Source organism: Lepidochelys olivacea, assembly GCF_965140295.1.
Source record: "Lepidochelys olivacea isolate rLepOli2 genome assembly, chromosome: 7".
NCBI lineage: Eukaryota > Metazoa > Chordata > Testudines > Cheloniidae > Lepidochelys > Lepidochelys olivacea.
In genome coordinates, this window is record NC_140417.1 from 9,032,704 (window position 1) to 9,057,488 (window position 24,785).

Consider the following 24,785-nt stretch of genomic DNA (forward strand, 5'->3'; position numbering starts at 1 on the left):
AGTACCTATGGGTGCATGTCACCCAAGCTAGAATGACACCTTCCAGCTTCTGAGTATCTGTACCCTGAGAGTATTCCCATTGACTTCACAGGCACTACTTGCAATGCATAAAGTTAAGCATATGCTTAAGCCTTTGCAGGATCACGGCTTTAAGCAGTATACCCTGATGTCCGCTGACCAGCATCAAAGGTCAGACCTTGGACCTGTCAATTCAAGCACATGCACAATCCAGGAATAAACTAGGCATAATTATGTAAGTATGAAAGGGGGTCAATTTTTATGACTTTACCAAGGTCCACTTAGATTTGAAAGCTGAAATCTGACAAACTAGGTTTGCCAACTGGGTAAGTGCTGTAGTCAACAGAGAATGGAATCTAATAGAATTACCCCTTTTTTTTTATTGAGTCCAGGACATTAGCTTACTAATTTTAAAGCTGGGTTCTTTTCAGGTCAATTTTAACTTGAACAATGTTTCTCAAATCAGGACACTTGCTTATTCTTAACAACCAACAATTTATTAATTCATCCAGAACCACATTAGTATACAATCAATCAACCCTTCAACACTTAACGTGTCGACACAACCAGATATTGAAATTTGCCAATCATGGCGGAACTAAGCAAGTCACCTGGCCTTTGTCACAGTATGAAAAGGCACGATACAGACAGCTAGATGCACGAAACACCTCCTCCTCCTCAAGCCCGGGCAAAACAGTGATTAATTCTTTTTGCAATGCATTGTGATTTTTATATAAAATTCTCGCTTTATCAAATATATCTGTGCACATTCCATAGTTAATGTTTTCCTTAGTCTTACAATATTTTAAATTTTCAGTACACGTTTACTAGCTTATTTTTCTTTTTTTAAAAAAAATGAGGTAACACACACAAATGCAAGAACTCTATTTCTCAGATATTTGTATTTTAAAAGGTATTTTTCATGTCAAGAAGTGCAATTTTGCTTATACAGTTCCTTTAAAGTGAAACAGCTTTACATGTCAGTTCCCTAATATCCTGCTCTAAGAACTGAACCAAATATCTTAATGCATTCTGTTTTAGATCTCTAGCTTTCCTATACACTGTTTAAGGTCAGGAGAGATCTATAGGCAAGTTATACTTACAGTAATTTATCTTTACCATTATAGGCAGGACAGTAAATATGCCTACACTCTGTGAAATTGCCTATGATTGTTACAGAATGGAAGTCAATAATATCTAAAATTATACCACTCAAGTGTTTACACTTAACGTAACACATTCTTGCTTTTGCATACAAATATATCTTCTGCCTCAGGGAACTGAGACACTGTACCATTGTAATGCAGGAATGGCATGGAATTCATTCTCAAAAATCCACAGTATATATAACATGGAACTCTGTCCTTCGTCTTCTTGAACTCAATCTTCAGATATTTATACAAATCTTTTACACATCATCCTTGAGTTACTGAAGTCAATGAGAGGGTTCCCACTAGGGTGACCAGATGTCCCTATTTTATAGGGGCAGTCCCGATTTTGGGGGCTTTGTCTTATATAGCCACCTATTCGCCCCCCCCCCCCAATCTTCTGTCCCGATTTTTCACACTTGCTGTCTGGTCACCCTAGTTCCCACTGAACTCAACGGGGTCAGGATTTCCCCTAGAGTAGAATTTTCAAACACACTCGGCACGGGCCTAACTCTGCCTTCGCTGAAGTCAACGGTAAAGCTCTGACTGACTTTAATGGGAGCTGAGTTAGACCAATACAGAGCACTTTTGAAACGCCCATCCACAGGGCCTGATCCCACTGAAGTCAGTCCCACTGTGTATCAGGCTCTTATTGCCTAGAACAACAATGTTCCTTTCATGATTTAGTTATATCTCAATTTAGTTGAGAAGCCTACACCATCCTATCATTTTTGCCAGACAAAACAGTTAATTCCTTTAAACCTCCTCAAAGAGAGTATATATAATACTGTGACTGTCAAGTTTTCTGCCACAGAAGAGCTGCTTTTGTGAAAAAATTAGAAATACCTGGAATTATCTGAACTACCTCAATATATGATTAAGAAGGATTTCTCACATAAGACCTGATCTAACCCAAACAGGGACCTTTGTCAGAGCTGGTGTTTTTTGTAATTGTAACCTAATTTTTTTGGAGAAGTGGGGAGAGCCACAGGATTACACAAACTATTGCTAACTTTAGAAGATTTAGGTTTTTATCTTAAAAATGCAAGGTTTTTAATCTGTAGCTGGAAAATGCCTCCGAGTTTAAAATATGACCTTTAGGGTATACACTGTATCAAATAGCAACTGCTTTGTATGGATAACAGGTGCTTTACAACGGAATAGCTTAAAATCTAAAGATAGGAAGTCAATTCCTACCCAGATATTTTATTTGCAACACGTACAATACTGCAGCATAGAAGCTTCAAGACCAAAGACTAGAAGAGGGACGGGAGAACTGTTTCCCCTATTATACTTTAATACATATGTCATTCATACCATGACCAACTTGAGAAATAGTTCTGTATTAATCCTTCCGCAACACACACAACCCACCCCACCTCTCTCCAATTGTGCACAGCTTGCTACAAGAGGACAATTTATACATGAGACAAATATAACATGAAATGGATGGACAAATCTTTATACAAAAAAGTCAAGTAGTAAGAATTAGCGATGCAAACAACTAGTGCAAAAAATAATCTTGATAAATAGAAGTCACCAACAAAAAACTCTAGAATAAAATGTAGACCAGAAGAGAGAATATGAAAATACAGTAAAAAGCTATGGGAGTGTTTTTGATAGGGGATTTTGTTTGTAAGTTTTATACCAGCATGGATTTGTATCCATTTTAAACACATTTTAATGAAGTGTTGCTTAAAATAATGTTTTAAACCTCAAATTTGACCTAGAATTCATCATGTTTTACCCTAAATGGCCACTTGGAATGTTGTGATACATGATCGGCAGCCAAAAGCACAAGGTACATAAATTCTTCCACATCAAATGAGTAGTTAGTAAACTTTGGGTGTTCTCCCAGTGTTGGGTGGTGTCCCTGGAAAAATGAAACAGGTTTATGCAAGCAAATAAGGCACTTCTTTCATTTGAAAAACCAAGTAGAAAACTGAGTGATCACCATTTTAATTTATAATCTCCAATCCTCGGATCTCCCCTAAAGCAACAGTGCAAGTAAGTAACTGTGTAACAGCAGTGTTATTGACAAGTTGAATTAATGGCCAATTAATTTCATTTCTCTTCCTCCCCCAGCTATTAATATAAATGACTCCTTAATCAGAGCAGGGAAGTTAATTTGGGCTAAAGCACAGAAATCATATTTCATGTACAAAAATCGAGAGGATAAAAACAAATCTACTTTTAAACAATTAAAAAAAGAGAAAAAATGATGTCCTCCCCCCACGACTAAACGTTACCTGATCTTGAGGGAACACTTTGTTCTTTTTTTGCCAGGTAATGTAACGGATGCCTCGCAGCCTTGCTAAATCTAGGTAGCAGCGTTCATCCTCACAGTTGTATCTGGGGACATGCAGCATCACAGTCATTTTATAGCAGATATTTACCCACAACGACTGCCCTGCAGTCTATCAAGATGGATAAAGTTTACAGTGTGCACGTTCGTTGTCAGTGGATAAAACCGAAAGAACGTGGGCAATGGGCCAAATTCTACTGTGACTTATAACCTTGGTGACTCCACTGATTTTAAAACAGGATTGCCCAGGGTGGAAATAAATGTTCTTAATAAAACAGCAGTATGTTTGGCCATTGTTTTTAAAAGCAAGGGTGTCTAATAACAATACCTTTCAGCCAAAAATATATTTAAGAGAAATGTAGGTAGGACAGAATGCAAATAACAGAGCTGGAATTTAGCCGGGATGCTGGCACTCCTGTCATGGAGTCTTTAAATGTAGTCATGACAGGAGTGCCAGCATCCCGGCTAAACCTTTAACGGTTAGGACTTCCATTTCCCATCTCATCTAACAGACTCACCTGGTCACCACCATTCCCCCCATACTCCACCATACTGCTGCCACATTGACTCATAGGGAAGAATTCAACCAATACCCCCTCCTTTCTTTGGAGTTTTCCCATCCAAGGACTGTGTAGTCTGCTCCCTGCTTAGCCATGAGTTCTGTTGAAGTCACAGGCTAAGGTGGTGAGACTGTCATATAACAGATCACACATACATACCTTGCTCTTGCTGCAAAAAGACTTAGCAAGAGACTAGGCCTAAAATGTTTCAGCCCAAAAGATGAAAGTTATGAGCAACTGAAGTAGGGCCTTTATAATGGAAGCACACAGGCAACCCTATAGCTGTTGCTATAAATGCTAAAAATACGAACAAGGGAGTGAACATAAAGAACATTTGAAGTTACAGGCTTAAAAAAGGAAAAACAGACTTACAGTTCAAACACAACAGCCCAGTCTGGCAGAAAGAGTAAATGGGTAAGTCCAGCTCCATGCATTCCAATGAATATATCAGAGTTATGCGTGATTTTCAATTGCTCTGAAAATTCAAGTTCCCTGCAGGCAACATAATGTGTGTGGGTCTCCAGCATGCTCATCCATCTTAGCATGAATGAGCTACATGCAGATAATTCTGAAAAAACGAACACTCCAAGCACTGATCTATTTTAAAAAAAATCTTCTAAACTGTAACTATTCAGCCCAGAACCAATTCAGCATGGAATTACAAAGATCGGAGATTTCAGAACTTCATTCTAGTAAGACTGTTATAGACTTACAGCTTTTTCAGATAGGTTATGACATTTAATTATGTTCCAATAATGATTCTTTGAAATTTGTTTGTTACATTCAAACACTTACTTTATTGGCTAGACCCAGGGGTGAAAGTCAAATTGAAAACTTACCGGTACGGGAGCCGGATCCCAGCCAGCCCTTCCACATTGCCTGGCCTGTGCCGCCTGGAGCTCCAGTGGCGATTTAAAGGGCCTGGGGCTCTGGTTGCCGCAGCTGCAGGAACAGCCAGAGCCCTGGGCCCATTGGCAGCCTGTGTATGTGGGGGACATGACTGTGTGTGCATGACTCCCTCCTGGGGGGTGCAGATATTGAGCTTCAACTCACAGGTCTAGCATGCAGGGGATTAGACCGGGAGTCAGGGGATGGGCTCACCTCCTCTGTCTGTCACCGACCTGCTGAGTAATCTTGGGCAAGTCACTTCACCCCTGAGGTCTGTTTTGTCTGTCTAGACTCTCAGCTCTCTGGAGCAGGGACTGTTTCTTACTATGTGTGTCTACAGTGCCTAGCAAACGTGGCTGCAGTCTCTAGGCACCATGACACACAGGTCAGACACCGTAACTGTTACAAAAACAAACATGATAAAGGAAATTACAAAATAACCTATTGAAGGGGAGTGGAGGTAACTGACTTTTGGCCTCATGCCTCAGCGGTTCCCTGAGACGTGCAGCTAGCAGTGATCAGCAGCAAACCCAGATGCATGGTGGGCGCGTAATGTTTTTGGGAGATTTCAAAATTTATTATTCTTAACAGTAGGTTCAGTCTGGGGCCTGTCAAACCTCGACACATGTTTTTTAATAGCACATTGTGAAAGGGGGGTGGAGAGAGTTTAACTAGTTCACACTAATTCCTCAGTAACAGGATTACTCTTTATATTGATGGTTCTTGCATTTTCTAAAAGCAGCTCAACATAGGTAGGAATTTTTCAGTAGGAGGGTGGGTGAGGGCTAGACCTCAGTTCCCGCATTTGTTACTGGATTATAATCAAGCGCAGCCAACAACACAGACACGATAAAGATTTTCAACCAATATACGTACTTGTACTTGTAATCTACTACTTTGACCTCAAACGCCGATACTGTTTTCAAAGCATTCACAAGCTAGGAAGGAAAGAGGAAAATTTAATGCAGTACTTGTTTTACTTCCTTTCCCCAGCAGCTTTCTACCTTCTCCACACACCCACAAGGAATTCTATGGGAGATGACAGCACATACTCCCACTGCTATATAAAGTATTTTTTTCCCCCAATCTCATCATCCCAGGTAGCAGCACACAGATTCCTTCATATCGTCCTACCTGCAATTAGGCATCTTACTTCTTGCAGCGAGATTAAATGAACTATATTTGTCTCTGAAGCAGCAGCAGATCTGATTCAATTATCTTCTATATGAGCCCTTCAGACCCGATTTGGAACCGCTGAAGCCAGTGGTTATTTTGTCATTGTCATGAATGGGGGCAAGACAGGACTTTTAGGGACAGATTTTCAAAGGTATTGAGGCACCTAAAAGATGCAGATAGGCACCTGTTGGGAGTTCCAGAAGCCCCTAGGCAGGACAGATACCTAACTCAATGGGAAATTAAATTAAATCAATGAAAACTTGACTCCTGACTTAATTAGGAATTTTGGAAACCACCACCAAGGGCCTCTCTGCATGCTTAGGCACCTAAGTACCTTTGAAAATCTAGCTCTTAGTTCTCAGAGCCAGATTCTGGGCTCAATCATGCCAGTATAAATCCGGTGAGATTCAACTTGTCTTTACTTAATCCAGTTTTACACTGGAGTGACTACCATCAACATAATTCAGTTTGTGCTAGGAACTAACATGAGAATTTAGCCCTCACTGCTTAATATAGGGATTGAGGCCCCAATGCAGCAAGGTATTAAGACTCACTGAACTCAATAGGAAGTCTCACATGCTAAAAGCTAGGCACTTGCTTTAGTACCTTGCTGAATCAGGGCTTTAGGTACCTTATGCCACACACTGCAATTAAAATCTACCCTGCCAGCCAACAGACAGTAACAGCAGCTCTTGTTAGTTCAAGGCCTGAAACCAAAGATGCCTTCTAAACTTCATCTGCCACAATGCCTAGTAGCTACTCAGTCTCTGCAGGAGAAAGTCACAAAGGTTTTCTGTACTTATAACCAAGTACAGCTCACACACTTATTACAGGCAATGTGAACGCAAGGTCAATGGGTTACACAAGACAAAACTACTAGCTTTACAAGCTACTTAGTAGACATATTTTGCCATTGGTTAGAACAGATGCAATTCTGGGCTTTTATGGACATGATTATTACTGCTTTTGAAAAAAAAAACAGGATGATGGAGGAATGAGAGGGGTCATGAGTGTTTTTCCCCCTATAATAGTATTGTCAAGAAAAAAGATGCTAACTTCTCTCTTCTTGGGAAGTGTCCATTACAAGAAAGCACATTGCATAGGGCAGGGCAGCGGAGGGGAAGCAATGCAGTCCAGTAGATAGGGCATGGGTCTAGGAATCTGGAGATCTGAGTTCTATTCCTGGCTCTGCCACTGACTTGCCTGTGGTCTGAACATTTCTAGGTCTCGGTTTCCCCATCTGTAAAATGGGGCTAATAATGCTTAATCCACCTGTGTCAAGCACTTTAGGAACTAGGAACAAAAAGTGCTATATGAACGCTACATGTTGTTATATATAGGAGCATGTCATTGCAAACATTATTCACTATGTGATTTGACAATGCAATGCAGGGTTCAAGTCCATACACTCAGATATGATCACCTGCAGTTTGGTCTGTCCACATAAAACAAAACATTTCATTAGTCTTCTGGCTTTCAGCATTGGTCTGCCAAAAAAAAAAAAAATGCTCTGGGGTGCGCAGAGAGACAATTTTAAAGAATAACATTCAGCCACAGATAAATTAGCTTTACAATCACATTATTACAGGCTTAGTGGAAGGGGGAAGCTTTAGACATGATCTATCTTGATTTTAGTAAGGCTTGGACACAGTCCCGCATAACATTTTCAAAACAAACTGGGGAAATGAAGTCTAGATAAATTTACTATAAGGTGGGTGCAAAGCTGCTTGAAAGACAGTCGGAGAACACTTCAGTCTCTCTGGTCACTCGATTACAGACCTAGAAGTGGCAATTCTTCAACAAAAAAACTTCAGAAACAGACTCCAAAGAAAGACTGCTGAACTGGAATTAATTTGCAAACTGCACACCATTAACTTAGGTTTGAATAAAGACTGGGAGTGGATGGGTCATTACACAAAGTAAAACTATTTCCCCATGTTTATTTTCCCCTCACTACTGTTTCTCACACGTTCTTGTCAACTACTGAAAATGGCCCACCTTGATTATCACTGCAAAAGGTTTTTTCCCCTCCGCTCTCCTGCTGGTAATAGCTCACCTTAAGTGATCACTGTCGTTACAGTGTGTATGGTAACACTCATTGGTTCATGTTCTCTGTGTATATAAATCTCCCCACTGTATTTTCCACTGAATGCATCCGATGAAGTGAGCTGTAGCTCACAAAAGCTTATGCTCAAACAAATTTGTTAGTCTCTAAGGTGCCACAAGTACTCCTTTTCTTAATTTTCAGAGAGTAGTTATCAATGGTTTTCTGTCAAACTGGAAGAGCAATCTATTGGGGTCCCACAGGGGTCAGTTCTGGGTCCAGTACTATTCAATATTTTTGTTAATGACTTGGATAACGGAGTGGAGAGTATGCTTATAAAATTTGCAGATGAGCCCAAAATGAGAGGGGTTGCAAGTGCTTTGGAAGACAGGATTAGAAATTCAAAATGACTGTGACAAATTGGAGAATTGGTCTGAATTTCATAAGATGAAATTAAAAAAAAAGTCTTTCACTTAGGAAGGAAAAATCAAATGCACAACTGCAAAATGGGGAATAACTGGCTAGGTGGGAGCACTACTGAAAAGGATGTGGGCATTATCAATGATCACCAATTGAACTAGTCAACAGCGTGATGCCGTTTCAAAAAGGGCTAATATTCTGGGTGCTGTATGTAAGACATGGGAGGTAACTGTCACACTTTGTTTGGCACTGGCAAGGCCTCAACAGGAGCACTGCATCCAATTCTAGGCACCGCACCTTAGGAAAGATGTGGACAAATTGGACAGAGTCCAGAGGAGAGCAACTAAAATGATCAAAGGTTTAGAAAACCTGACCTATGAGGAAAGGTTTAAAAAAAAAAAAAAGGGGGGGGGGGGGAAGGACAGGGGGAAGGGACATGTTTTTTCTTGAGAAAAGATTGAGGAGGCACCTGATAACAGTCTTCCAATAGGTTAAGGGCTGTTATAAAGATGACTGTGATCAATTGTTCTCCATGTCCACTAAAGAAATAATGGGCTTAATCTGCAGTGAGGGAGATTTAGGTTAGATAGCTGGAAAACATTTCTAACTATAAGGGTAGTTAAGCTCTGGAACAGGCTTCCAAGGGAGTTTGTGGAATCCCCATCACCAGAGGGATTTAAGAAATGTCCACATCAACCTGTCTGGGATGATCGAGGCTTACTTGGTCCTGCCTCTGTGCAGGGGGAGGGCTGGACTTGATGACATCTCAAGGTCCCTACATTTCTATGACTGTGGGCATTTTTTTTTTTTTTTATTTTAAAGGCAGGCACTTCTGATCTGGCCGCACTACTTCCTGTCCTCTACCAATCTCCATAAGGAAATCGGCAAAGGCTACGAGGCTCACAGCCAGAGATATAGAAATGGATACTGGCTAGAACCTCTGTCAGATTAATGTAGTGTTACCACTGAGCCTGTTCAAGATTTACCATTAGATAGTGTATTGGTTTTATATGAAAATCCTAATGCATCATGCACAATACATAAGATTAAAAAAAAAAAAAGTTTAATTTTTACCAAAGACAGTAAAATAATCCAACCTCATTCTGGTTCAATATTTTCCGGTAGTCGGTACTGCGTGCAAGTATTGTGACGCGAATTTTTCCATCCTAAAAAGAGATGAGAGATACTGCAATGCTATATACCCATCTGCAGGGCCTGACGGACCAAAAATACTCAGTAAAACTGCTATGAAATTTTTAAAAGGAAACAATTACTTGAGTATTAAAAATTTCTACACAGGTCTGGAGAAGATAAAGTGTCATATACAGGAGTGCCTCCATACCCCAGAGAAAACGTGGCTAGCTGAAGACAAAGGGCTGGTCTTCACAGACAGCCCTACACCAGTGCAGCTGCACTGCTGTAGTGAAGACGTTACTAGGCCAATGGGAGAGCTTCTCCTGTTAGTGGAGTTCAGCCACCTCCCCAAGAGGGGGTAGCTACGTCAATGGGAGAAGATCTCCTGTCAACATAGCACTGTCTACACAGGGGGTTAGAAAGGTGTAACTACGTCAATCTGGGGTGTGGATTTTTCACACCCCTGAGCGACGTAGTTATACCGATATAGCATAATGCCCTCCAAAATTAGCATAAACATTTCATATATTTTGCAAAATTCTTGACCCTAACAACAATGGAATGGTTTAAAAAAGTATATACTTTTATGGAGTACAAAAGAATCTCTGCATTGGCCATTACAGGCGTATCTGAAAGCAAGAAAGAAACAGAGGATGATTCATGCACAAGACTTGCAGAAAAAAGTTATTTTGCCTGTGTAGCCGTTCCCCCTCCCTCACCTTTTAAAATCAGTTGGACCCTTAGGGGTAAATTTTCCAAGTGGAACCCAGAGATTTAGCTGCATGAGTCCCATTAACGTCAGTAGGAGACGCACAGCTAAATGCTTGTGCTTTCAAAGCGTATCCCTTAGAGATAACATGTAGGCTACTCTCTGGCAAATACTTCAGAAAATCAAAAGCCGCTGCATCCATCAATGCAGCCACTGTAATGGTCTGAACAAATAACAAGTGTTTTAAAACTGGTAAGCCTAGGGCCTGCCTAATGGTACCATGCAGGGATCAGAGGGCCAGATTTGATTGCTCCTTTCTCTGCTCCCAGGTCATCAGAGACTCTGTGGCTCTGCAGAAGCAGCACCTGAGTCTCTGTAGAAAGGAAGTGCACCATGCATGGCTTTGCGGTGTTCTCTCAGGTGTTCAAGGGCAGCGCTTGATAGCCACTCCAGAAGAAGCTACGCATCCAGCTCTCCTGGCCTGGAAGAACATTTGTCATAATGCAGGTCCTTGGAGACAGAAGGGCTGAAATGGGGAAGAGGTGTGCTAAGGTCTTCTCCAGTGGGAACAGGACTTGGAGCAGCCTTCTACAAATACGTGTAGATATTTGCTAAAAGAACTTTTGGAAACAAAAGGTGGACCCAAAACCTCAGTATGAGGGACCCAAAAAAATAGTAATATTTGCCACTAGTTTCTGCTGGACACTCGCAGCTACTTCTACTTACTGGGGTAAGAACTAGGATTGCTTAAAGAAAAGAAATGCAAGCTTCATACCAAGTTTGTATCAGTCATACCTTGGGTCCTTCTTGTGTGATATTTAATCTGTGTAACACATGCTGGGAAAATGCTCTAAATAATCCTGTACCATGACAGCCAGAGATCTGAAATCAGAGAGGCAATTTATATTATAATCAGATGCTTCACTTACAGTTTATATCACAAGTATATAAATTGTAATAACTCAGCTAGGTTTTTCCAGCATTTGTTTGCTGAAGTTTTATGCTGATACGAACATCGATATCTAGTTTTCACATTGACAGGATAAAAAGGACTCACCAGTGGTGTATTGTAAAATAAGCCATATCGCATTCGAGGCAATAATGAAAACACTGCTTCTTTAAAGCATACCTGAAAGGGAAGACCATTAAAGTTATGATTGTACTCTAATACACAGTTAAAGGGGCACACCACATGCTTGCTCACTGCAGATACTGTTTATATTGGGGCAGCAACTAGAGTCACCAATCAAGGATCATAACGCCATTATATTAGGCACTTTGCAAACTAACAGAACAAAGGGTATGTCTATAACACAATCACAAGGTGGGACTGCAGCTTGAGCAGACATACCTGAGCTAGCTGTAATCTAGATCTCTCAGGTCTGGAGCTACCTGGGGTTCCAGGTAATTACACTCGCAGGGCTAGCCTGGGATGAAGAGCACGCTGCTGCAGTTTCCCTGCTCCGGGACCTAAACAAACTAGATTAAAGCTAACTCAGTTGTGTCTACTCGAGCTGCAGTCACACCTTGTGAGTGCAGTATGGACATCCCCAAAGACAGCTGCTGTTCCAGAGAACTCAGTCTAGGGTTTTGACAAGATGCAACAGGTGGAAAAAGACAAAAAGGAGTAGGTAGGATGGTGAACAAGGGAATAGTTGGGGTTTCATGGATCAGTAGTCACAGGTGTTCATCTAGCTAAGCAGATGCAGCAATCTAGAGGCATTGTGGAAGAGGCAGGTTTAAAAGGAGGGATTTAAGAGAGGACAAGATGAATTCCCACTGAAGGCAGCTAGATTTTTGAGAACAAAAATCAAGGGTAGACTATATACCAGAGTCTTCATATCTTGGAAGCAGGGAAGGAATATCGTAATAGGTCATGAATATCAAACAAAAGCTATATTAAAGACACAGATGAGAAATACAACCCAATGAAAACTACAAGATTTGGAACAAACGATACCACAAAAAAACCCTTAGGGCTTGTCTATACGGCAAGTTAGTGCGTGGCAAGCCAGGGTGTGAATCTACAGCACAATAGCTTGCCACACAGTATCTCACTGTGCAAACCCTGCTACAACATGCTAAAATCTCCATAATGTACTCCAATGTCAGAAACAGGCGTACAACTGCTGCTGATGCAAAAACCCTGATCTTTAAATATCTCCTCTCACAGAACCATGGAAGTATGGCTGTCTACACAAGAGCTGCCACCACTTCAGGGAAGGGGGTTACAACCCTGGTCTTAATTTGTAGGGAAACCTCGAGTCTAGCTATGCTTTGTTACCAGGGTAAGGCCTTCTCCTGAAATATTGGCTTTTGGTTTGGCTGGGAAACTCCATCATGGCACTATAGCTTAATATACAATTCCATACCCTTTTAGAGTCATATGTTTTCAAGTGTATTATGTGATAGTCAGTAAATGCCTTCCAGGTCTCACTGAACAAATCCCCATAGCCATACGAGCTCTAGGAGAAAAGAGAAAACACACAAATACACGCACAATGAATAAAAGCTCTCATGTAACAATCTGTGGATTCGATATATTAGTTCAGGTTCTTATATTGGCCCCATCACCATAGTAACCAGGACAGCCTGGAGCAAACCACAGACGTTTGCAATGTCTAAAACTGATAATTGTGTTAGCTAACTCAGATTAACTGGCAATGAATCAACTCAGGTTAAAAACAGGCATAAATTCTAGTCTAGACAAACCTGAAGAGGTGGAGAGACCAGCCAGCAAGGGGAGGTGTCCAGCACTCCCTCTTCTCCCCAAAGACAAAAGAACTAACACTGGGTGTGGGGTGGCAGGGCAGAGGGAAGGATGGGTATGTAAAGTGGGGCTGCTGAGATTAACAAACCCATTTGTGAATGCATGTGCAGAGCAGGCGTTTGAAATAAAGAGTTATTGTAAGCCTGCTCCGGATCCTCCTTGATTCTGGGACAGGCTCCTGGTTCTAGAAACACCCTCTGCACATGCCTACCTGCTTGAGTGACACAGAGCGGCTACTTGATTCAGCCAGTGTGCCTTTGATGGAAACACTTCTATTTGCTGGATGAAATAACAGGCAAATTTGTGATGAAATTCAGCACTACCCGTAACAACTTGTTGCAGTATCTCATAACATAATGGGTAAAAATGCCTCTAGTGGCTGGACTATATAAAGATGGAAGCCTGCTACTGCCTTCAAGCCAGTTAGGTCACATCTACTCTATAAACTTTGTTCGATGTAAGTTACGTCAGTGTACGGTCACCGAAGTTAGTATATTGCTCATGCAGACTTAGCTGCTTGTGTTGATGCTGCACATACTCACCAGAAGTCCTTACAAAGCGTAGTACACCACAAGTAGGTATCCCAGTGTGCCACGCACCACCACCCAGCGCAATGCCTTTTGGGAAATTTTTACAGCGTACTGTGGAGTAGAACTTACATCAACCTAACTTTGTAACGTAGACTACTAGGTGTTCAGGGAGGTGGTTTTACTGTGTTGCCATAATGGGTCACTTATGCAGACAAATCTGAGTGTAGACACATGCACAAATAGGTCAATATAAATCACTATGTCAGCCTAACTTTGTAATCCTAACAGATCCTGTCCTTTAGCTCAAGCAGTAGAGGCCCATGCTGTCAGATCTAAAGGTTGGGTTCAATCCCTGCAGGTGACCCTGCCACAGAATCACCACACTTCTGATCCCTGGTACACCTTCTCTCCACAGATATTAATAGATCACTAATATGTATGGAACAAAGAGGCATCAGTGCTTTCTTTTGGACTACAGTTAGATATGTGCTCAGGAAGCTGGAAGCGGATTGCTTTTTGTAGCACGTACACTTCTTTTGGATGTTGCAGCTGTTTTGTCCATCAGTCTTTAATGTGAAGTGAAAATAATTTTTAATAAAACCAATTTTTTAAGAGAGACTAAAAAAGATTGCAAGACAGAGCAGGCAGCCAGTGAAATGTAACAGAATCTAAAGGATGGCATATTTCATTAGGTTGCAGCTTTGCTTTTCCCCCCACTGCTGCAATGAAGTTTTAATGAATTTCAGGTTCGATATTATTCTCCAGCAGCTTGTGTTATAAGAACTGCTCTTCCAGATCAGTAGCAAAGCACTGATCTTCAAAGCTGAAAGCTCTACTCCTATCGCTGCCTATTCTCCATAAAAGAACTGATTGTAGGGGAATTTATAAACGTCACTTTTTTATGTGGCTGAAGGTGGGGTGTCTGCAGATAATGCCTGATTAGATTCCTGATGTATTTCCTGTTCATTTTCTGCTGTGCTTCACCTACATCTAAGGGCATTTCTGTTTAATAAGGACAGTACAGCAATTCTACAGTAGCAAAAAAGTGCATGCATATCTAATTATGTTAAGAAGAAAAGGGAATCAGTAATAAGCTGGAGTCTGTCTTTTAGTAACCACAGACACCTCTCAGCAAATCAAGAAGTTTCTTGGTGCCATCATCTGGTGGTAAGAGGTAATAAAATCTGTGTCAACAAAAAGAAAAAAAGAGTACTTGTTGGCACCTTAGAGACTAACCAATTTAGTTGCTCAAATATACTGGTTAGTCTCTAAGGTGCCACAAGTACTCCTTTTCTTTTTGCGAATACAGACTAACACGGCTGCTACTCTGAAATGTGTCAACAAAAGTGATCTGTTCCAGTAGATAAAAAATTGCATTTATTTTGTGTTACGCATTTGTAAGAAGTAATACAATGTTAAGACCCTAGTAATACAGGAACAATAGGAAAAGTATCCCTGCTCTTTTTAAAAGGAAATCATCATGAGGCTTTGATATATTTGATCTCTTAGGAAGACCACAAATTATATGTGTTCATGTCCCTATTAAACTTACAGATGCTACACGTAAAGGAAGACTGATGCTTATATTTTACATGTATTGGCTTCCAATATATTAGAGAACCTAGAAACAGGTTATTTTTATCTGATTTGTCCAGGAGGATTCATGTTGAAGAGCAAGGAGATATACCCTGCTGAGACCTGGCAATTCTAGGAAGGTTAACATTCAGATGAGTTAGAACATACAGAGAATGCAGAAAATAGTTGTTAAAAACAAAATCCTGCATCAGTTTGAGACAATGTTCTAGAGAGGTGGAATTTCTGGACTGCAATGTTATTGCTAGTTTTTCAACCAAGTGATTAAAAAAAACAAAAAAACCAAAACAACTAGTCCTACATCACTCAGTAGGGGTTAATAAACTCATTTCCCCATGCTTAACAGACAAATTGTCAAAGTTTCAATTCAGTAAAGGCCACTAAAAATGTTCAATTAGAAGTAGTGTGGTTAGGTGGGACTAATTTATTTTTAATGTCATAGTAGCACATTTAAAGGCAATCAAGAGAACTGACTGCAAAGAGACTGTTCATGAGCTAGCCATTAAATAGCAAGATTTAGGGTGTTTGCTTGGGGTTTTTTTAAATACAGGTTGCACATTTCTTTTGTGGGGAAAACAACACAAGCAGCTGTATTTCCCTGTCTCATACCTACAAATTCCATAAGACTAAATCTAACCCAAAGTTCTTAGGGGAAATTCTACTTTGAAATTCTATATGAAGAAATAACGTCAGACTGTGAAAGCGAGAGATAATTAGAAAGATTTTGTTATATACAATGAGAAACTAAACACTTAGCAATACAGCTGGAATACAGTGGCAACACTGAGAAAGTACTTACTAAAATTCCAGCATGACTAGGATTGCCGTTCTCTCAGTGCTGTAGCCGTGTAGCATTCTATATGGTAAGCACTAAGGACAGTATTTCAAGACAGGATCTTAGTTAAGCAACATCTGTGCAGGAGTTGGATGTGGCTTGGTTAACAGATCACTAGTGCAGCTGTGCTAGCCAGGACAGGGTTAAATACATCCATGCTGCGCGAGAGCATCTAACCGAGTTGGCCAGCAGACCAGAAGTGTGTGCGCTCAGGGCCCAGTGATGGGTTAATTCGGCCCTCCCTAGCTGGAATGCTGTTTTGCAGTGTGGTCGCTCTTGCAGGAGTGAGGCTAGCTCCAGTGGAGTAACTTGAGCTAGCTGTTGCAGTGAAGACAAGCCCTTCGTCTCACTTTTACTGGTATGAACAAGAGGTGGGTCAAAATTCCACCATGCTCACATGAGGTGTTCTTCAACAAAAACAGTCCTGCAGAGCTGGGGCCTGATACTCCTTCCTGCAGTCAGGTAGGGCGTGTGTCACTCAGTTGAATTCACCCTGCCAGGCAAGAAGCCTCTGAAGGACAGGTGGGATTTTCAGGCCCTAGGACTCCATATTTTAAAGATGCAAAGACTCACATGTGTCATTTAGCAGGTCTCACCAAGTGATTTGATTACAATGTACAAGCTTGTATAATAAATAAGCCAAGGCTCATTCCAGGGCAGTACTGCTGCTTTGCTAGAAGATAAGCATGGGATGCTGTTCAAGCAGCACACGACACACCGTGTGATACAACCGCTACAAATATTTTAAAAGGAGGTCCTACTTACAGTGTCCCACATGACAATGTTGACATCTGTGCTGAACGAATTGTTAATATGCTGAGTGATATAAAGATTGACAAAGTCACAGAAGTGATGGTACATATTAACACCTGGCAGGAGAAATAAAAGCTCTTTACTAATAAAGCAGGATACTACATTATTCATTCCCATTTTTGTAAAAAATCATGTTTATTATTCAGAGGCAAATTACTAAATACGCTCCCTGTTCCTGTGTATAGAAAGGTCTGGATTTTAAATTCGTTTTACTCTTTATGTGACTGAGAACTTGTATACTCCTTAGAGATGCAGCGCTTCAGGGGGATGGAATCACATGAGAAAACTATGAAGTAACCATTCATTTTAAGAAAAAGCCAAGGAATAGGCAGGGCAAAAGCAGTATGAAATTAAACCACAAATTAAACTTCATTGAAGTTACACTTGCTATTGTGATTTTCTATTGTATACTAAAGCTACTGCCACATTAACGGTACTGCCATGTCAAGCTGCACATTGCAAATACTAATATTAGGACTTCAACAAAATGTTTTCAGGCTTTTTTTAAAATAAGTACAGTAAACTTCACCTTGGGCTGTGGGATAAGACACTACTCTTGCGACATGATTCATTTAGCACCTGCTCCAAAGCCCGCTTCAAACAGACCCTGGAGTGCAGTGTTTTTACCCACTCCTATTTAAAAACAAAAGCCTAATCTATTTGTCTAAATACCGGACTAAATATTCTCCCCTATTAATGTTAAATCTCTAAAATGAAGAACATTAAACTAAGATGAATAAACTGCAGAAATGCTAAAATACTCATGATGGAAAGACCTTCTTAAGATACTTCAGGCCTCTCATGAAGTTTGATATGGTGCAGGACAGCAATCACTAGGGCTCTCCCAGATTGAAGTAGATAAGATATTACATACTTTGCAGCTGATTTTCACGTAGCTCAAAGCCTTAAAAGATTTCTTTAAAAGCTTTTTTTATACTTTTAAACTGACACATCTACATAAAAAGTTATTTGCTCGGGGTCTCTTCTTGAAGTACATGACTTCCACCCACCTCCCTATAACTGTTACATACCTATGTATGCAGAAGCTGCAATTACTGAAGTCCTAGAGCCAGTAATAAATTATGTTTACTCCCATAATGTGCAAGTGCAATATGAAATCAGTCATCATGAGTCAAAGTTTAATGGAAGTGGTGTGAAACTTTTCTGGGTGTTTTGTTTTGTTTTTTTTTAAGCGTCTATTAATAGTACAAAACTTGCACTTTGTCACAATCTCACAGATTTGGTTGAACTATGAAAAGGGAGTGAAAACAAAGTCTTATAATCTTACTCTAATTCAAAGATCTATAAACACCACATACATGTTCAGAGTGAGTTTCATACACACACACCCTAAAAATGTAATGTAAATAGACACTACATTATCACACTTATGACACAGAAAAATAATATCGGTTACCTGCATCTAATTTCATGAAGTAAGTTGGCTTTTCAATAATAATGTCACATTTGCCATCTTCTATGGGTCTGAAGCTTAGTGGAGTATATGTCTGAAGTTCGGCAAACCTGAAATTATTCAATGATATGTAGTATGCTTTTAAGATAAAGTACCTATTACACATTCAGAGTTTAGTGACAGTTCACAATGTAAATTTCATCTAATAATGCTGCCAAAGTTTGATAAGGTTTGACAATTAAAAATAATTTTTAATTGTAACTGAAGGGTTTTAGGTCATTAGCTTCAAAAGGTTAAAAATTCTGCCTTTGATCTCGAGAGCAAGCAGCATCTTTGATCTACAAATCAACCCAGCAGAGAACTGTGAAAAGTGTCTTTCCTTCCATCCATATTTCCAGGGTGCAGTTAATTTGAATACATTTCTGTCCCACTGGTTGATCTGCATTTAAAAGGCATTCCACTACAGACCTCAATGCTTTGGCGAGATGAACGCCTGCAGGTGCAAGGCTGATTACGTCCGAAGCCAATTAGGAGAATTCATTTTGCTGGTAACCAACAGTCTGCATATTGACAGCCATCTTTTGAAAATGGATCAGAGGTTCAGTTGGCACTGAGATTACTGATCACAGTGAGGACAATGAGGTTAAAAATGGCCAGAGAGAGGAACCCAAAGGAACTCTAGTGAGGTCAGAGAAAGAACAAATGGAAGCAGACAAGGAGGGAAAAGGAATCCTTAGATCCTACTTGATGTCTCCTGCCCTAGAGATTAACCTGCAACTATGGGTATGTCTACAATGCAATTAAGGTGGGAGGGTCCCAGAGCAACAGAGCCCAAGCCCCATGAGCCTGAGTCAGCTGGCATATGCCAGCCACAGGTTTTTAATTGCAGTGCAGACAAACCCTATGTGACAGCAGCACTTCCAGTGGCAACAGAGCCAGGGATCCCACACTACCTCACTCCAAGATGGCGTGTCCTCACGAAACACTTCCCTGCAACCATCCCTGAGCCTTGTAGATTGTTGCACCCAGCCCATGTCAAGCACAAAGTCCCTTTTGCAGGTACAGGAGTGTAAAGCACAGATATCAAGTAGGCCCCAATTCAGCAAAGCACTTATGCTCAAAGTTTAAGTCCTTGGCTGCTAATGGTGCTTTTCATCTGTAAATCTCAAACCACTGTACACAAAGAATGATCATTACTGCCTCATTCTACAGATGGGACAGCGGAGGTGCAGACAGGTTAAGTGACAGTACTCAGACACTCAGCTAGGCTAAAGCAAGGCAAAGTTCAGAAGCCAGGTTTCTGACTCCCAGCACTGTGCTCAGTCCATTATTACTTTTCACATTTTTGGTTTGTTTCAGAGACAGTTTCAAGCGGATCTCAAACAAAATGACAGTGCTGTTTTGGATCAAGACGGGACAATATCCTTTTCTCCAACTAACTGTTGGATCAACAGTTACTCAAACTTAACTGTGAGACATTTATAGTCTTTTGCCCACATCAGTGCTGAAAACAGCAGCAGCAAATGTATGATCACATCAAGTTCTGCTATGCCTACGTGAGTGTGGGATTCAATCTGTATTCACTTCTTATTTCCGAGAGTCAGCATTTCTCAGTATGAAATGCATTAGCACTAAATGCCTCACTGAGAACTGTTGATGCCAAAGAAAGGCAGGCAAAGAAAGAAGAGTAAAAACCAACTCTTAACTTGGAAACAGTGACAATTCCAAATCATACCAAGACTGCAGAGGACTCTTGCGCTGACCTTCAGCCATGAATGCTTGACTGTCAAAGTTACAACGGCCTCCGATTTCTCCTTTCTGGAGAAAGTCCTCCTTGAATCTGAGGCGAAAGAATAAAAACTTATGAACATAAAATACCTGGCCCAAGCGCAGCCGTTCAAGAGGAGCCCAGCCCAAGACAGATCAGCACTGAGGTACGCTGCAGTTCTACATGGGTACGCTTGCACAGCAGCCGGCTCAGGACAATGCAGTTAGGTGCAAGGTCAATTCAGCGAAGTACTTAAACATGAGCTTAAGTTTCAGCACAGGTAGCCCCACTGACTTAAATAAGGCTACTCACGTGCTTAACGTTAAGCACGTACTTAAGCACCTTGCTGAACTGGGGCCTTCGTTTCACTTTCTAAGCATTAGAGTCACCCACAAAAATCACTTAATATAAATTATTATCTATTTTCATATAGTACAAGAGGGTTGAAATTTACCAGGAAGTGATAGCACAGACTACAGAAAAAAAAAAAAAAAACCTGGTGATTCCTCCAGCGCAGAATATCCTTCAGCCAATTAATACATTTCATAATATTACAAGAATTCAGATGGCACAGTATCAAAATAGCATTCAAAACCAGCAATACTGTACTTGGATCATCAATAGGGATATTTTTCAGCTACTAACATTAAATCTTTTAATAAGATTTAAATGTGTGCGCTAGTTAAAGGGACATCAGTAACTTTTTTTTTAAAAAGTCGTGTATTCAGAGGGGAAATGTTTTCTATGATAACAAGTAACACCTAAGATTAACAGAAAAGATTCCCAATTTTTTTTAAAAAAGAAAAGAAGTACTTGTGGCTCCTTAGAGACTAAAATTTGAGCATAAGCTTTCGTGAGCTACAGCTCACTTCATCGGATGCATCCGGTGAAGTGAGCTGCAGCTCACGGAAGCTTATGCTCAAATAAATTGGTTAGTCTCTAAGGTGCCACCAAGTCCTCCTTTTCTTTTTGCGAATACAGACTAACATGGCGGCTACTCTGAAACCTGCCAAATTTTTTTTAACGTCTTTAATTTGTGCATGTAATGACACTGCCTATTCAGTTTCAGAGTTTCCTCTTGTGCAATCAGTTAGCCATCAATTCTGTTTTGATCGCTGCACCCACATGGAGCTCAGTACAGGAGATGGACATTAGTTTTACCTGTTTGTGTAATTACAGTAACACAAACAGTTTACCAAGAAATGACTAGCAGGTGATAAAAGCATGTTACAGACATGGGCAGCATGTGTAATCTTGTTATAAGCATGCCAGTAGGTGCTCTAAGGAACTGTTAAAAGCAATCTAGTGATCTGTTGGGTTCTAATGCTGTATTAAAATACATATTAATCATAAATTAACCCTTTAAAAACTTTTTATAAATGTAACCTTACTAGTAAGTGTGACCAAGCACTTTATATAACAATAGAGGCAAGAAAGATATTTATCTTTAAATAGGAAAATGTGATTGTGAAGCCAAGAAATAGGGATGCAGGCTCAGGACAGGTGTAGCAACACACTATCTTGAACTCATTTTTTAAAATTTGTTTTGATTTCAAGTTAACTGCATCCCTTTAAAATGATGTGCCCTCTAAACATGCCTCATTGGTTACATTGCTTTTGCCAATGGTCAAGTTTGTTACTTAAAAAAGGAGATCTACATATTCCTCAAAACCAAATTGCTCCTAAGAGGAAAAAAAAAAAAATCAGATGAGAGTGGTCCTACAGATTTTTTCCTTGAGAATATCAACAAGACTGGTGGTGGTGCCGCCGTATATGGTAAATGCGACACGCCAAAACTCCCCTTTCTGAAATCTACCCGTGTGATTGATATTCAATGTCCAGATCCTGCAAAGACTTGCACTATTGTACAAGTCATCCCACTGACTTCAGTGGGGACTACTCACCACATGTAAAGCACATGCTTTAGTCTCTGCAGGATCAGGTCCCAAGTCTCCCCAGTAAGCCGTTTGGTTTGCACCAGTGTAAATGGGGGAAGAACCTAGCACAATTACTCTTTGGTTCTATAGGTTTTGCAACCCAGGTGCCATGATGACGTATGCATTGAGATTTGTGAAATATGCATTCTGAAGTGTATTTTCCCTGGGGTTTCCTGGTATTGCTGGAACATAAAGTGATTCAGAGACCTGTCATGGTTTCGCTTTATGGTTCTTAAATCAATGTACAAGTTTGTCGCTCTACAATGCTGGAGGTACTGTGAGCAGGCCAGAGATGAATCACCCTGTGCAAAAAGAACAAGTAGGGATTGATTAAAATAAAATACTACTAAAAGCATAAGAATGGCCACAGTGGGCCACACCAGTAGTCCATCTAGCCCAGTATCCTGTCTTCCGACAGTGGCTGGTGCCAGATGATTCAGAGGGAATGAACAGAACAGGGCAATTACGAGTGATCCATCACTATCCTCCAGTCCCAATTTCTGGCAGTCAGAGACTTAGGGACACACACAGCATGGAGATATCCTTGACCCTCTTGACTAATAGCCATTAACGGACTTATCCTCCATTAACTTAACTAATTCTTTTTTGAATGCAGTTATACTTTTGGCCTTCACAACATCCCCTGGCAATGAGTTCCACAGGTTGACTGTGCATTGTGTGAAGAATTACTTCCTTTTTTTGGTTTGTTTTAAATGTGCTACCTATTAATTTCATCAAGTGACCTCTGGTTCTTGTGTTCTGTGTAGGGGCAAACAACACTTCCCCCACCCCATTCATGATTTTATAGACCTTTATCTTATCCCCGCCTTAGTCACCTCTTTTCCAAGCTGAACAGACCCAGTCTTTTTCAATCTCTCATCATAAGAAGGCTGTTCCATCCCCCAAATCATTTTTACTGCCCTGCTCTGTCCTTTTTCCAATTCTAAAAGATCTTTCTGAGATGAGGCGACCAGAATTGCACGCAGTATTCAGGTGTGGGTATACCATGGGTTTATGTAGTGGCATTATGTTTAAAAACTGCATTGTTTATAAGTATATCAAAACACCTACCTTTGCTATAGGCTTGCAGTGGGTTTTCATTTCATCCAGCCTTTCTTTAACATAACCAAAGTCAGCTTGTTTCCAGAATATCTGCTGAGCTGTCTCAATGTCATTAGCCCTGATGCATGAAAAAAATTCAAGGACCTTAATTTAATACATTTTAGCTTTTTGAAGTGGCCCTTTATTTCAAAGAGCAGGAGGATGCCTGAGAAATTAGTTTTATTTATCCTCATCTTCTGTGAGATCTCAAAACTAGCCAGGCAAATTAGACTGGAAATAAGGTGACAGTAATTAGCCATTGGAACAATTTACCTAGGGTCATGGTGGATTCTCCATCACTGGACAATCTTTAAATCAAGAATGGATGTTTTTCTAAAAGATGTGCTCAAGGAATTATTTGGGGGGATTTCTAGGTGTTATGGTGATCACAACAGGGCCTTTGAGTCTATCTATTTATGAAAGCAGAGCTACAAAAAGCAAAATTTATGCCTCTTGTAACCAGTGCAATGGAGAGTGGAAGCAATGCAATTGGTGGTTAATGGAAGGTTATTTTATGTTTTTAATTCCTACAATAGACAATCTCAGACTAGACAGAACAAAAATAGGACAGTAAAAATGAGAGAGACACACAAAAAGGACACAAAGTGAATGGAAAGAATGTTAGTTATGATGGCACAAATCCTGCAAAACAACCCCACTGTACGGATCCAGCAGCGGGGCTATGAGGACAAACAACATCCTCAGGCCAAATTTCAACAGAAACCAAAACTGCAGGTTTTGTCCTTAGACTGTGCATCACAGAGACTGGGTGGAGAACACGGTCCATAACTGAAAATATCATTCCCCTAACCACAGAAGGAGTCTGACAACCATCTCATGAGGAGAGAAAGCCTACTCTATAAGCTGAAGTTATTAATACATAAACCAGAACAGAAGAGCCAGCCAGTGTATTGTTTTCATCTCCATTCAGTTTCAAAACAGGAAACGTATCAACTGGATACAGGCAAAAACATCAAGTTTGCTTTTCTTTTTTTAAGCTATGAAAAAGGTACTTGAATTTAAGGCTGTATTATAACAAACTAGCCCAGGGGTCAGCAACCTTTGGCATGCAGCCCATCATGGTAATCCACTGGCAGGCCGTGAGACGTTTTGTTTATGCAGCTCCCACTGGCCAGGGATGGCGAACCTCAGCCACTAGGAGCTGTGGGAGGTGGGGGCATGCCTGCGGACAGTCAATGAAAACAAAATGTCTTGGGGCCCGCCAGCAGATTACCGTGATGGACCACGTGCCAAAGGTTGCCGACCCCTGAACTAGCCAGTCTGCATAAATATCATGACATGAAATACTTCAAATACTTTTTTTTTTTTCCCTGAAAAAGTTCACTGTTATGCAGGTCTCCATGAAGAGACTAGAGTAATGACAATATCCTCCTTTAGGCAGAGAACACTGCACTATGCCTTGAAACAACTAAGTTAACTCAATAGCCAACAAACAACAGCGTCATATGTTAGGGACACACTGCACTTCTATACATTTAAAATGGAAACTTACCATCCCGTTTCAACATAATCACACACCGGGTATCCAAACCTGTATTCTGGCTTGCAGGATCTCTCATAGCCCCAGCAGGATTTTAGATTCTTCAAGTATTTCTGTAACA

The 24,785-nt window shown here is 40.5% G+C and overlaps 1 protein-coding gene across 3 annotated transcripts in view; it reads right to left on the bottom strand.

Annotated features, from left to right (window-relative positions):
* Positions 1-499: 499 nt before the first annotated feature.
* The window catches only part of EOGT (EGF domain specific O-linked N-acetylglucosamine transferase), a 31,371-nt gene continuing 7,085 nt past the window's right edge, over positions 500-24,785 (bottom strand). For 2 of the 3 annotated variants that reach the window (XM_084635124.1, XM_084635123.1), the window contains exons 3-16: positions 24,677-24,777; positions 23,134-23,242; positions 22,270-22,364; positions 20,093-20,197; positions 18,361-18,467; positions 16,896-16,999; positions 12,775-12,867; positions 11,460-11,531; positions 11,198-11,284; positions 9,657-9,725; positions 5,796-5,857; positions 4,404-4,523; positions 3,416-3,518; positions 500-3,039 (exon numbers count right to left, since the gene is read on the bottom strand). In XM_084635124.1, coding sequence (XP_084491250.1) covers positions 2,893-3,039; positions 3,416-3,518; positions 4,404-4,523; positions 5,796-5,857; positions 9,657-9,725; positions 11,198-11,284; positions 11,460-11,531; positions 12,775-12,867; positions 16,896-16,999; positions 18,361-18,467; positions 20,093-20,197; positions 22,270-22,364; positions 23,134-23,242; positions 24,677-24,777 — 1,374 coding nt within the window. In that variant the 3' untranslated portion in view covers positions 500-2,892. The remainder of the gene's footprint in view (positions 3,040-3,415; positions 3,519-4,403; positions 4,524-5,795; positions 5,858-9,656; positions 9,726-11,197; positions 11,285-11,459; positions 11,532-12,774; positions 12,868-16,895; positions 17,000-18,360; positions 18,468-20,092; positions 20,198-22,269; positions 22,365-23,133; positions 23,243-24,676; positions 24,778-24,785) is intronic. The other variant, XM_084635125.1, reaches the window with a different exon arrangement.